Source organism: Callorhinus ursinus, unplaced genomic scaffold, assembly GCF_003265705.2.
Source record: "Callorhinus ursinus isolate GAN/ISIS: 27379988/994484 unplaced genomic scaffold, GSC_fseal_2.0 scaffold4, whole genome shotgun sequence".
NCBI classification, from domain to species: Eukaryota; Metazoa; Chordata; class Mammalia; order Carnivora; family Otariidae; genus Callorhinus; species Callorhinus ursinus.
Genome location: NW_027397066.1, coordinates 93,346,279 through 93,360,206, shown reverse-complemented (window position 1 = coordinate 93,360,206; position 13,928 = coordinate 93,346,279). Strand labels below are relative to the sequence as shown.

The 13,928-nt window shown below is 36.3% G+C and overlaps 1 protein-coding gene across 43 annotated transcripts in view; it reads right to left on the bottom strand.

Annotated features, from left to right (window-relative positions):
- The window catches only part of ANK2 (ankyrin 2), a 318,537-nt gene that overhangs the window by 28,684 nt on the left and 275,925 nt on the right, over window positions 1–13,928 (bottom strand). For 38 of the 43 annotated variants that reach the window (XM_073892120.1, XM_073892130.1, XM_025874074.2 and 35 more), the window contains 6 exons: window positions 12,739–12,835; window positions 10,338–10,566; window positions 9,404–9,529; window positions 6,362–6,484; window positions 4,382–4,414; window positions 2,441–2,462 (listed from right to left, as the gene is read on the bottom strand). In XM_073892120.1, coding sequence (XP_073748221.1) covers window positions 2,441–2,462; window positions 4,382–4,414; window positions 6,362–6,484; window positions 9,404–9,529; window positions 10,338–10,566; window positions 12,739–12,835 — 630 coding nt within the window. The remainder of the gene's footprint in view (window positions 1–2,440; window positions 2,463–4,381; window positions 4,415–6,361; window positions 6,485–9,403; window positions 9,530–10,337; window positions 10,567–12,738; window positions 12,836–13,928) is intronic. The other 5 variants (XM_073892127.1, XM_073892138.1, XM_073892139.1 and 2 more) reach the window with 1 other exon arrangement.

Here is a 13,928-nt window from a genome sequence, read left to right as displayed (position 1 = left end):
AAAGAACAAAACAACAACTGTGGTTAAACTTATATGTGAGTCCAAAGTTAAAATGTGATGCATGGCAATCCAAATCAGAGACAGTCACACGAGACACACGCACAGTTTATGTAAGCCAAGTTATTTCCATGCAAAGCAAAGGTGGAAAGAAACTGGTGGGAGCGGTGGCTTTGCTGAAATGCACGGGCAGGAGGATGGTTAAGAAATTAGAACAAATATGGAAAACATTACTGTGGTGAAGCATATTTATTTTCTACAAGCCTGTACATAGGTCCTGTATGTAGTAGTATATTCGAGGGACAGGTAGTGGGGACCTGCACTCATTCAAAGCAAAAAGGAAAAGTTGTTCAAACTCTTTTAGGATTTGCTCTTGAAAAGACTTAGGAAAGAGTTCCTTCACTAGAACCCTTCTTTAGAGGTTATTTTATACCCAGATGAAGATCATTTAAGGATTATCTTTAAACTAAAAAACAAAACAAAACAAAACAAATCACCCAAACATGAGTCTATGTTTAAACTTTAAAAAATATTCACAACACTTAGGAGTCATTTAGGAGAATTTGTGGCATTATAGCAATATAGTAGCTTTTTCCGTCTTTCTTTAAGATTTTATTTATTTATTTGAGAGACAGCGAGAGAGAGAGAGAGAGAGAGAGAGAGAGCATTAGAGAGGGGTAAGGGACAGAGGGAGAAGCAGACTCCCCACTGGGCAGGGAGCCCGATGCGGGGCTCCATTCCGGGACTCCGGGATCATGACCTGGGCCGAAGGCAGGCTCTTAACCGACTGAGCTACCCAGGCACCCCCTCCTTTTTCTTTTTTAAACAACTGAGCCAGGGGGATGTATTAAACTTGAATTTCTACTAGCTAGTATTCAAGAAACAAAGGAAAGGGCCATTTAAATAAACATAGTAGTTCTGAAGAAGAAAGTGGGATAATAAAATAAAACCTCTTTTTAAAAATGCAATTAATTAAGGCAATGATAATGTCACTTTTTAAACAAATAAGTGTTTTCTCTTGAGAGAATGGGTATTTATTGAGGAGATACACTCTGTGACTATGCATATATAAAGATATATTAAAATAATTTATATCAATGCAAATTTGTTCAAGTACAAACCAAATGAAAACATCCAGAGTTTCAAATAATCTAGTCCTGTATGATGATTTAACATAAGAGCAAAGAAACTCTCAATTAAAGGCATTCTAGGGGCACCTGGGTGGCTCAGTCAGTAAGCGGCCGCCTTCTGCTCGGGTCATGATCCTGGAGTCCTGGGATAGAGCCCTGCCTTGGGCTCCCTGCTCAGCGGGGAGTCTGCTTCTCCCTCTGCCCTTCACCCCCTGCTTCTGCTCTCCAAATAAATAAATCAAATCTTAAAAAAAAAAATCCCAATAACTTAGTAATTTACATTATACTAAGTCTTAAAAAAAAAAAAAAAAAAAGCTCCCAGATCATTGCATAGGGCCAGATGACCATATTAAACATGGTACTAAGTTTTCTCCTTTTGGGAATAGCACCCTGAAATACAGTGAATCAAAATGAATTTTTAAATGAATAAACAATAAAAATTAGTATTTTTTTCCTCAACTATTTGGGGGCATAGAAGAAGGAAACCTGAAAAATTCAACTTCTTCCACACAAGAAACCAGAGTCACCAGAAACAGGCCCCAAAACTAAAATGTTAATGAATTGTACAAACCCAAACCCTAAGATAACTCTCTTAAGGTCTATAAAAACCAGTTCTCTCTGTACTAAATTATATTTGGGATTTGCATCATTATTTAAAATTAGCCCTATAATGGCACAATGTTGTGATTAGTAATTTCATCCAGGAGGTTTGATTTTTGTATTCCTGGTTCCCTTTTTTTTTCCCGAAAGTTTCACAAAAGTCTGTTAGACCTCAGCCCTAAAGAAATGTGTTATACTTCACCACAGTAAGAGGTGCTAGGTGGTGGGGGTGGGGGGAGGGTTAGCTTTAGCTGAGAACTATTAAGACAGTATCACTTTTGCAGGTGTAGCCTACAAAAATAATGAGCTCTCTCCCGAAGTCAGTGTTGCTTGATATAAAAGTGATACTGTCATGTCAGTGCTTAAAAAAAAAAAATGAGATGACAATGTTATGCTAACAAATGGACAAAAACGGTAGGGTGGGTTTCTAAACAAGCATAACAGCAATAGCAGGGTTAACAGGGGTATCAAAAGAAAGTGAATGCTTAGATGAATAATCATTGCATTTTACTGCTAATTAGCTCAACAAATTAGATATTTTCATAATTTAACTGGCCAAGCTGCTTTTCTAAATATACATTAATGATTAATAAGAACAATATAAAAATATAATTATTATAGTGGTTAGTAATGGCAACTAGCTGCATTTTAATTCATGCTTCTCTTTATTGTAGCCAGCTTTCAAACAAACTCAATTTTATTTAAAATCTTACTTTTTTCTGATGTCATATCGATCTGAAAGAAAACATACATAAATTGAATGGTTACAAACTGCGTCTGCTTTCACAGCCCCTGATGTGCAAATAAGCTCCTATTCATAATCACACCCATGGGGAGATAACATAAGCTAGAGGAAGGTCAAAGTACTTGGCTACAGTTCTTCCTGAGAGTCTCCTTGATTCTTATCCTAACTTTAAAAAAAAACAAATCTCCTTTCTAGACTTCATAGGTGGAAAGCAATTTTTAATGTTATTTCTAGCAAGATATGATCCAGGGTGCGTTTGATGTTAGAAATACATATGTATTAGGGAAAAGGCCAGGAAAAGAGTGAAGTGGAGGTTAAACAGTGTCAATTTAGTTGAGAAAAAGAAGTAAAGAACAAACAGCATGCCAGGGTAATACATTCTACAGAAGTAGCAGTTTCGTTGTCATTAATTACAAGCCAAAATTCTAAACCCTGAAAAGAATACAAACTGGATCGATTGCCCTGCATAGCTCCTGAAAAGATTCAATAGCTCAATCACAAACCTAATGCAAGAAACTCATTTAAATATAGCAAAAATGGTTTTATAGTTGCATTGCGCTTCTAAGAAGGTGTGTAGGTACCATTTTGAACAGGTTTGGTGAGGGGGTCACCAAGTGCAGGAAGGAAACTGAGTATGTGAGACAAAGAGTGGCTATACAATCGAGCGGAAGGTTGAAATCTATCCTAATTCCTGTGCATATGGTTCTATGTGGCAGGACAGTGAGGCTATCACCTCCCCTCTTGTCCTGCTCCGCAGCCAGGGTAGGAGTAAAAAGTGAATTCAGGGCAATTCTCTGCACTAAAAAGGTCTTACATTTTAAGTTGGTGGGTACAAGGGTATTTACTATATTTTTCTTTATGTTTTTGTATTCCCAAACCCATCAAGTAACATTAAAAATATAAAACTAGTATATTTGAAAATCTTTATGTGCAACTAATAACAATTGCATTTGTCTATCTTATAAGCAGGACCCAATATATAAATAGGGAGGTAGAAGGAATTTCCTTTCATTTCTATGATGATGTTTGGGCATTCAAATCTTTATAAGGAAACAAACACAAATGTGCCTGAACTATCAAAGAAGTCTTATTCAAAAGCTTCTTTATTCAAGGTAACCTCTTGAAGACTGGCTTTCTTCATCTATGATAGCACATACCTCACAGGGCAATTGTGAGGATCAGTGTTGATGAGGTACGTGGAGCACTTAATAAAGAATCTACCTTATAAGAAGTGCTCATTATTAGTACAGTTCTGCATTATAATATTATAGTCTATTGGTTAAACTATACACTTCTTAAAGTCTTTATTCTTAGTGGTTCTCAAACTTTTTGGTTTCAATACTCCTTTACACTCCTAAAAATTACTGAAGACCTTGAAGAACTTCTGTTTATGTTTGATATATACAAGTAAATATCTGTCTTATACATTAAAACTGAGAAAATCCTAGAACCCAAGTATACACAAGCACCCATTCCAGAGTCAGAGTGATGATGTCATCATATGTAATGTAGCCTCTGGAAAACTCCTCTACAGCTTGTGGAGATACGGGAGGCAAAAGACAAATAATGTCTCAGTTATATTAAAAAAAAAAAAAAAAAAAAGTTTTGACCTCCAGGCATCTCCAGACGAACCTTTAAGAACTGAAATAATGGCTTGGCCTTCAGTAGTCAGTAGAGAAACCTTTATTATTGCACACAGACAGGGTAACAATTTATAGGGAAAGCTTTACTATCCTTTGAATTCAGTCCACGAGATGAGAAAACAGAGGATCAGAGAGGCTAAGTAAAACTGTGACCCTTCAGTTACTAACAACCATATAACCCTTCTAAGAACACAGGTTAACTATGTGCTCTTATTAGCGGTTATAGCAAATACAGCCGTCAATAAGTGACAATGCCATACAATTACCTCTTCTTCCTGTTCTTGATCTGACTCTGATTCCTTGCCGCCCCAAGATGCCATGCAAGATGGAAAAGAGAGAGCAGGAAGAGTAGAGAGTTTTTAGAAGAAAAGATTAAATAAATACACTGCCAACAAACATCAACAGGCAAGCATACCCTCAGCATACTCTTGCTTTTTTCTTACTAACAGTTTATAGAAGACAGGCAAAAAATTTAAAAAAGGATTGATTCTGTAGATTCAAGAGGCAAAAGAACCAAAACTGTAAGTATACTAATATATTAGACAAAAGAACTAAAATTACAAATATACTCATTTCAGATCCTAGAGGCTACTAGCAGCCTTAAAGTTTGATATTTAATGGATTTGATGCATATGTCTAGAGAAATGGGGATGATATATCCCAGTCATTACAGATACTAGCTGAAAATGTTAAAGGCCACAAATAAGCATATGGTAAAAATATTTTAAATACACAGGTAATATTTAGGAGTTCTATTATAATAAAGAGCTACTAAATTCTAAAGTTTACGTGAAGTGTATACAATGTTTGGCATTGTTTTATTTTGAGTTACTAACTGGAAAGCTGTCCTGGACCATCATGGCATTAATGATATGTCTCAACTTAGAAATACAGTGTAATAATAAAATAAATGCCTTCTTTTACAGCACACTGAAAGTTTACTAAAATCAGAGACAAAGCTCATTCATCTTTATATGTCACTCAGTTAGACTGCCCACAGCAGTATATATTTTGTTGTGCTTCTTATTTGGCATTCTGCTTCGGTGACACACAAATCTACAAACCCCAAAGTACATTTTCCATCACTGGAGTGAAATTAGATTATGCTCATTTGGGTGGATATACCTATTGCTGTATTCCAATTACTGGAATAACACGTATGCTTACATATACAGATAATATTTCACTTTAATCATATAATGAGAATTTGCAATGTTAAACATGATGCTATGAGCTTTTCTCTGTGTCTGATCTCTATTTAGAAGAATAATTGGTTAAGAAAAATATACCATGGTGGGTAAAAAGAAGTGTCGAAAATGCTTTGTTTTGTGGAGTCAAGATCCAGGGTTTTAAATATATTTCTACATCTCCTCCAGGTCTTACCTGCCATTACTCATCTCCCTCCCCAACCTCTAGTACACACACTGACAACTCTGCAGCCCCCTACAGACCGCCATGGATGGTGGGGGGAAACTTTCCATTGAAAAGATATTGGTTAAAAATTTTTTAAGTAATAAAAATTAAGTTATCCCCAACATTTAATTCATTCAGTTGTCGTCTTCAACTTGATCAGAGTAAGGCAGGAATTCTGTAATGGTGAGCTGTCTGAATAGAAAGTAATACCTGGTAAGGAGACTTTGGGTCAGGAATTGATGAACTGTGCCTTTTCAACAATGTTTCAAATCTACCCCTTGTCACATGGGAGTATTTTCTATACTAATCATGCTAAAATCGTTGCAAAATTAGTTTGATACTCCCAAAACATTATAAGTTATAAAATGAATAGGAATTTGTTTTAGCAATTAGATAAAATCTTATGAGGTTGCTCTGAATTTAGTAATAAATAATCCACCTGTGAATTGGCAGTGAACAGAAGTTAATGAACTCATAATACTTTGCTGGGGCCAAATGGACTAGTATCATCCCAGAAGGGCACATAAAAACAACAGTGAAGACAAAGCCAATTTATTTTTAAAAATGAGTCCAAAAAGTTAAATCTTAAATTCAAATTTTCTTTCCTGTCCAATATGTATTGATAGAAAAGTTTCCATCAGAGTGAATTTAATGCAAAATAAAGGAGAGCTACCTTTTTTCCTTACTTAAATGGAAAATCATAAATCTGACAGGGAATCAAAAATGACTGCTATATGTGCTTGCATTCAGTGCTTTTGCTTTTACTTATTTTAAAGGGTTTGAAAATTAAATCCTACAGAGACTGAACCGCACTCCAACAGATTTGACAATACCTTTGTATAAATGGGCAGGGTGATGTTTAAGTTGCAAATAGCTTGATGCACCAGGCCTCTTGTGGATTTTGGCTCTTTCATAAATGATAGTCGCCCGCAAGGTTCCTGAGTCGTGTCACGTACCTTGAACAAGAAAGGCATACATACTTCATCCACCTATAATGTGTACTATTTTAATTAGATGATACTCAAGAGAATGAGGAAAAAATAAATTCATTTGATAATGCTAAGGATTTAGAGGTGTTCCTTTCTTTGTTTCTATATTCATTTAGAATGACTTTTTAAAAATCATTCAGCTTTTAAAAAGTTGTGGTAAAAGACATGTACCATAAAATTTACCATTTCCATTTTTACGCTTACCATTTTTAAGTGTCCAATTTAGCGGCATTAAGCACATTCAGAAATGTGCATTCATCAAATCCCTACTATGCAGAATTTATCATCCCAAACACAAACTCTGTACCCATTAAATGATAGCTCCCCATTCTTCTCTTCCGCCACCCTAGGTCACCTCTATTCTACTTTCTGTCTCTGTAAATTTGCCTCTCCCAGGTACCCTGAATAGATAGAGTTATACATTGTTTGTTTCTTTTGAGTCCAGGTTATTTTACTTAGCGTGATATTTTCAAACTTCAACCACGTTGCAACATATATCAGAATTTCATTCTTTAAAAGAATTGTGTTAAAATATACATAACATAGGGCGCCTGGGTGGCTCAGTTGGTTAAGCGACTGCCTTCGGCTCAGGTCATGATCCTGGAGTCCCTGGATCGAGTCCCACATCGGGCTCCCTGCTCCGCAGGGAGTCCGCTTCTCCCTCTGACCCTCCCCCCTCTCATGTGCTCTCTCTCTCTCTCTCTCATTCTCTCTGTCTCAAATAAATAAATAAAATCTTTAAAAAAAAATATACATAACATAAAACTTATCATTTCCACCATTTTTACATGCACAGTTCAGCAATAAGTACATTCACACTGTTGAACAACCATCACTACCGTTCATCTTCGGATCGTCTTCATGTTCACAAACTGAAACTCTGTTTCCAGTAAACACGAACTTTCCATTCCTCCCTCCCCTCATCTCCTAGCAACCACAGTTCTATTTGCTGACTCTAGGCATTTGACCTCTCTAGGTACCTCTTATAAGTGGAAACAGAGTATCTGTCCTTTGTGTCTGGCTAATTTCACTTAGCATATGCCTTCCAGGTTCATCCATGTTACAGCCTGTATCAAAATGTCATTCCTTTATTAAGGCTGAATAATATTCCATTGTACGTATATTCCATTTTTTATCCATTCACCTGTCAATGGATACTTGGGATGTTTCCACCTTTTGGCTACTGTTGAATAATGCTCTTATGAACACTGGGATACAAGTAACTGCTTGAGTCCCTGCTCTCAGTTCTTTTGGGTATATACCTAGAAATGGAATTGCTGGATCATAGGCTAATCTAGGTGTAAATTTTTGAGGAATCATCATACTGTTTTCTACAGTGGCTGCATCCATTTTGTATTCCCACCAGCAATGATCGGCGTCCCAATTTCTCCACGTCCTTGCCAACATGTGTTAGCTATTTCATTATTTATATATTTATTTTTTAACAGCTGCCACCCTAATGGGTACAAAGAATCTCACTGTGATTTGAATCTGAATTTCCTTAAACTGTTGAGCATCTTTTCATATGCTTATTGGCCACCAGTCTGCCTTCTTTGGAGAAATGTCTGAGTTCTTTGCTCATTTCTGTATTTGGTTGTTTATAGAATGACTTTTGCGGGGCGCCTGGGTGGCTCAGTCGTTAAGCATCTGCCTTCAGCTCAGGTCATGATCTCAGTGTCCTGGGATCGAGCCCGGCATCGGGCTCCCTGCTCAGCGGGAAGCCTGCTTCTCCCTCTCCCACTCCCCCTGCTTGTGTTCCCTTGCTCGCTGTGTCTCTCTCTGTCAAATAAATAAAATCCTAAAAAAAAAAAATGACTTTTGCACACCAACAATATCAAGTATTAGCTTAATTATACAGCCATTTGTGTTAAATGGACCCATTACCCCTCAGCAGTTACAGTTTAATGTGGTGATCTCTAAGAACCTATCTTTAATCAGATAAAACAATCAAACCAGAAATGGCACAACAAAGGACTCAGAGATCTTGGGAAAGCTTAACAGACTTCAAAAACTTAAGAGAGGTTTACTGACATACGCTTGAAAAATCATAAGGGATTAAAATGAGTCATTGCTGACAAATTGGGAATTAGTAGTCTGAAGTCGGTGTAGTGAAAACTGTCGGAGACCAGCTTCTATCTTGTGAGGATTGAGCATTAGGACTTCTAGATTAGTGAAATACACTGTGAGAAGAAAAAAAAATGAGTGCCTGGAGAAAGAGAGCACAGAATTATTACTTCCTTTTCATTTCATGAATCTCGCCATCACACATTTTTGTCCCTTTTTAGAATTGGAATCTGGAATGAAATGTGTATATATCGCTGCCAAATTCCTAACTTGAATATTCTTAAACAGAGACAACAAATTCACAGTATACTTAAGTATATCTCCATAAATGTTTGTTGGATGAATTTATGAAAATATACGCAGTTCACAGCTCTATCTGGGATAATCTCTTACTAGATTGAGATCCTGGGTCCCTTGAGAGCTTTTATTATAAAAAGTTGTCAGAGTTCTTTTGGTCTCCACATTAATGAAATTCATAAATTTTTAAAATGTAAGCATAAATATTTAAAAGAAATGATAGTAAAAAAAAAAGAGAGAGAGACTTGTAAAACTTGGGGAAAAAAGTAACCAGTTTTTCTAATTAATGAATTGGCTATTTGTCCTAATTCTCAGCCTTAACCATAGTCTATAAGTTATAAAATGAAGGTTGAATTTGAACTTCAAAAATATTTTTAAAACAGTTTTATGGGACTTTAAAATTTCAGACATGGTTTTAAAAAATTACTGTAATGACTGAAAAGCAAACATTATCTCCTACTAAAGGAAATCAAATCCTTACTTGATCTTAAGTAAAATGCATTACAAAAGCCCATGTCTTATTACCTTGACAAAGAGAGGAAGTCGGTTTTCTTTGAAGGCAAAAAAACTGAAGATATGATGTTGGCCACTCTTTGTTAATGGCACCAGGTTGCCAAAACAATCAACATAGATGGGTTTTCCTTCTAGTACCTGGTAAAAACAGAGAAAAATAACACAGAATATAATAGCTATAATTATTACTTGTTATTTACATAAAAAGTCGTGGTACTACTTGGAACATCAAAATTCTTAAAATATACATACATAATCTTTACATTGCTGACTGACATTTTGTCTTATCTGTGACAAAGCATGTGCTAATACTCCCTCTTCTTACTGGTACGAGCATCTTCAAATGCACGGTGGCATTTAATGTTAATGTTTTAATTCTAACACTGTTTCATGTTACCACCCCCCCTCCCCGGCCACCAAAAAAACCCAGTATCTCTTTAAGTCCTAAATTTAAATTTTTGATTGGGCAATTTTTGACATCGTAATGAGTCAGGTTACTTGACTTTAATATCCAAAGACCCACAGATAGAAAATTCTGAAATAAAAATAAGTAATGCAGAAAAGCCCTGGATATGGTACATTCACATTTACACAAAGGATATACTTCCTGACTATTTCCTTTAGTATTAAAAATAATAAAAACAACAAGGAAAAATAAAGATATCTAAACTGTTACAGTCACTTACATACTTTACCAATAACTCATAATTTTTCTCAAGATAATTTTAAGAGAGTCCTTTTACCACCTCATATACACTGAGACTATCCCTATATGCAAACTGGCAAAAATGGCAGACTTTGGACCTTGACCTACTAACTGATCAAAATGTGGACTGTTCTTTTTCTTTTTTAATGGCTCTATTTATTAAATACTATTTTAAATATAATCTACTAGAAAGGGTATAAACAACAGGTTAACATAAATTGTTTTTGTAAATAACAGTACCTCTACATCCCTGCTTCTGGCCACCTCAGCAAAGTTTTCTTGTTGTTCTAGGGTCTTATCCACTTTATCATCAGTCATGCAGAAACATCTCAACCTGGCTTCAATGGGGTCGTGTGATTTGGCAAACACAACAAATTTGGCCATATATGGTACACAGATAATTTCTCTATACACTTGTGATGCAAAGGTAACAGATTCCTGAATTTGTCGACAATCTATCAGCCAGAACCTACAAAATGGAATAAGATCAGTTATCTGAAATTTAAAGTATACCAGTTGAATTAAAAAACAACAGTCCCTTCACTATGGTCAAAATAGTCATTAAATGTCTCTTGGAAAAAGGGAGAGAAGATGAGAGAAACTAAAGGAAAGAGAAAGAAAGTGAAAGGAGGAAAGATAAAAGGATAGATGGGAAGGAAGAAGGGAATGTGGGGAAAACAGAACGATTCGGTGTTTAAGATCAACTATCAGATGCTGTATTTGTAATTTTCTTCCTTGGAGACTCTTCTGAGTATTGAGTCTTCTGAACTATATCTCAGTGCTTTAGAATCTTCTAGCACGTAAGCTCAGTGTTGGATATTATGACAAGTATCTTACTGAATGAGAGTTTCTATTTTCCTTGATTCCCTCTCCTCTGTTTCATTTCCTGAAATCCTTTTCAATAAAATCTACTCAGCTTTTCTTCATCATTCTTTTCCAACAACCTCTCCAGTCACCAAGGGGAAATAATACCATTTTAAAAAAATTGCTTTTGCTCCAGAACTTCTAAATATTGAATATATCCCTAGAAGAAATCATTGGATTTGTGACCAATTTATGAGTTCTAGTCTCAGCTGAGTCTGTGACATTGCCTGGCAACTTTTTCCTCAGATATCATGGTATTCAGTATAGTAACTTTGCTAAACCTTTATGACACTCCCTGAGCTCCCTCCTCACCTGAGGCCTTAAGAAAGATAACTTCACTGAGAAAGTAGAGGCCACCATGGACATTTTTTCAATTTGCTATGTATACATTTTCAAAGGTTGGTTCACATCCTCTTGCTCTGAAACCTTTCCCCACCAATGATCACCTACCCTCCTTCTCTTGACTCATTTCCCATAATCTTTAAACATTCCTGAGATTGCCCTACTGTCTTAGCCTCTCTTTTCTTTAAGTTCTTGATCCATCTCACTTTTTTTATTGGCTTTTGGTAAAATATATACAAAGTTTACTATTTTAGCCACTTTTAAGTATAAAATTCATTGGCATTAAGTACACTTACAATACCATCTTGTTGGTCTATCCCACAAGGCCTTCCATAACAATGCACAATCCTGCATTACTTCTGAATTACAGACTAAATGGATCACTGTTGCTCTCCCCCAGTACCCTTCTGCATTCTATGTTGGCATCTTGGCTCATGTTACCTCTCTCTTCCACTTTTATTCTGCCTAGAAGGTTCCTACATGTCTCTTAAGTCACCTCTTCTCAAACATCCTCTCTATTCCGATGCAAATACCCTCCACTGAATTCTTTAATACCTCTGGGGGTACCTCTCATTCAAAACTTGCCATTGTCTTGCATTAGAGTGTAGATGCCTGAGTGGCAGATCACACTGGCTCACAGAGCCCAGAGACTCAGTAGCTGAGCCTGAGCGGCTGAAAGGACAAACATGTGCCACCACACCCAGGTATTGCCCCATACCATTACTGAAGTATTTATGAATTTCTACTTTTTCTTTTCCCCTTGAATAGAAATTTAAGTTTTAACCACTCTCGACTTTAGTTTTCTCATTTGTAAAATGGCCACAATACCTCCTGTTCTATTTAAGTCACACAGTTGTTGTAGTAATCAAAGTAAATGGGACATGCTTAGCAATCCATTAATCCCAGTGCAAATGGGAACTAATGGTAATCAACTGAGTTAGTGTGTGCATGACATAAAACTAGATAGCTTCAGCTTTTAAAAGATGTGTGATATGTAATTGGGTAATACGTGGGTAATATGCACATGTGTTAGAATGCATAAGAGTCACTGAAACCTTGAAACCATTTAAGCAAGTCATGGTGAGCTTTGTGTTTTTATTATTCTGTTGGAAAAAGTAGTTCAGGCTATTTTTTGACAGCAGGAAATTTATCTTTCCTAAGACCTTTGGGACTGGAAAAATCAGTGATGGCTGCTTAAACCAGAGTCAGGGTCACAATCCCTTCTTTTTCTTAGATTTTAATCTGACTGGTTGTCCTTTATTGTCTCATCACTATTACATTTGCTGGCAAGTCCAGTTTAAAATATGAAAGTAAATGTAGATGATGTTTAAAAGCAAACCAAAAAGATTCACTTTTAAAGAACATAAGAAACAAAACAGAAGACAATGAGGAGGGGCAATATCATAGTGGGCTTTTCTGGGCTGCATAACCATACCTGGCAGACACATTGGTTGTAAAGGAAACACATTCATTGACAAATGTTAATGGCGTAGTTCCTGTAATATCTTCCCATTGTGCAGGAGTGGTTCCACCTGAAATAATATGATTGTTTAAAAAAATCAGGCAAAACTCCAGACTCTGAATTGTAAAATAAAGTCTTTGTGGTTCTGGCTGTGTTCACCCATATCACCCCATCCACCCCTCAGAATGACATATTGGAAACAGCATGTCTAAAAACCACATGCTAAAAAATGACACACTGAAAACAAATAGCAGACACTACATTTCAAGGAACTTAATTTAAAGGGAGGGTCTTTGAATAAATAACTGCCTCAAATTATCTACTAAGTGTCCTAGTCTCTGACTTTCTTTTTTATACGTTTCAAGTCTCTATTTAAATTCTAGATAGTTAAGGGTGCCTGGGTGGCTCAGTTGGTTAAGCGACTGCCTTCGGCTCAGGTCATGATCCTGGAGTCCCGGGATCCAGTCCCGCATTGGGCTCCCTGCTCAGCGGGGAGTCTGCTTCTCCCTTGGACCCTCCCCCCTCTCATGCTCTCTCTCTCTTTCTCATTCTCTCTCTCAAATAAATAAATAAATAAATCTTTTAAAAAATAAATTCTAGATAGTTAACATATACTGTAGTATTAGTTTCAGGTGTAGAATTTAGTGATTCATCCTTACATACAACACCCAGTGCTCATCATAAGTTCCCTAATACCCATCATCCACCTAGCCCATTCCCCACCCACCTCCCCTCCAGCAACCCTCAGTTTGTTCTCTATTGTTAAGATCTGACTGATACTCTGAAGCTTTTATTGTAATTGCTAGGCTTTGAAGATCATTTTAAATTTAAAATGCTGATGATTTTAAAAGCTACTTTGATCAACCAAGGAGCTGAATACTTTGGTTAAAATAACAAAAATCCAAATAATCTTTTGTTCCTGAACTTCATATTTTCTGGAAATATTTTTAAGAAATAAAATTTCCTCTCAATCTGCAGTTCAAGGCTGGCAAAAAAAAAATGCTTGGAAAATATTAAGAGCTCAGTAATACTGCAAGGTGAGGGAATGAGTGCTGAAGGATGGCCTCTGTGCACAGAAAGATCACCATGGAGACTGATAATTGACTTTCATTCTACTGGGAAATTACGTTGGCATAGATTAGGATAAAAGAGTCTTAAAGCAT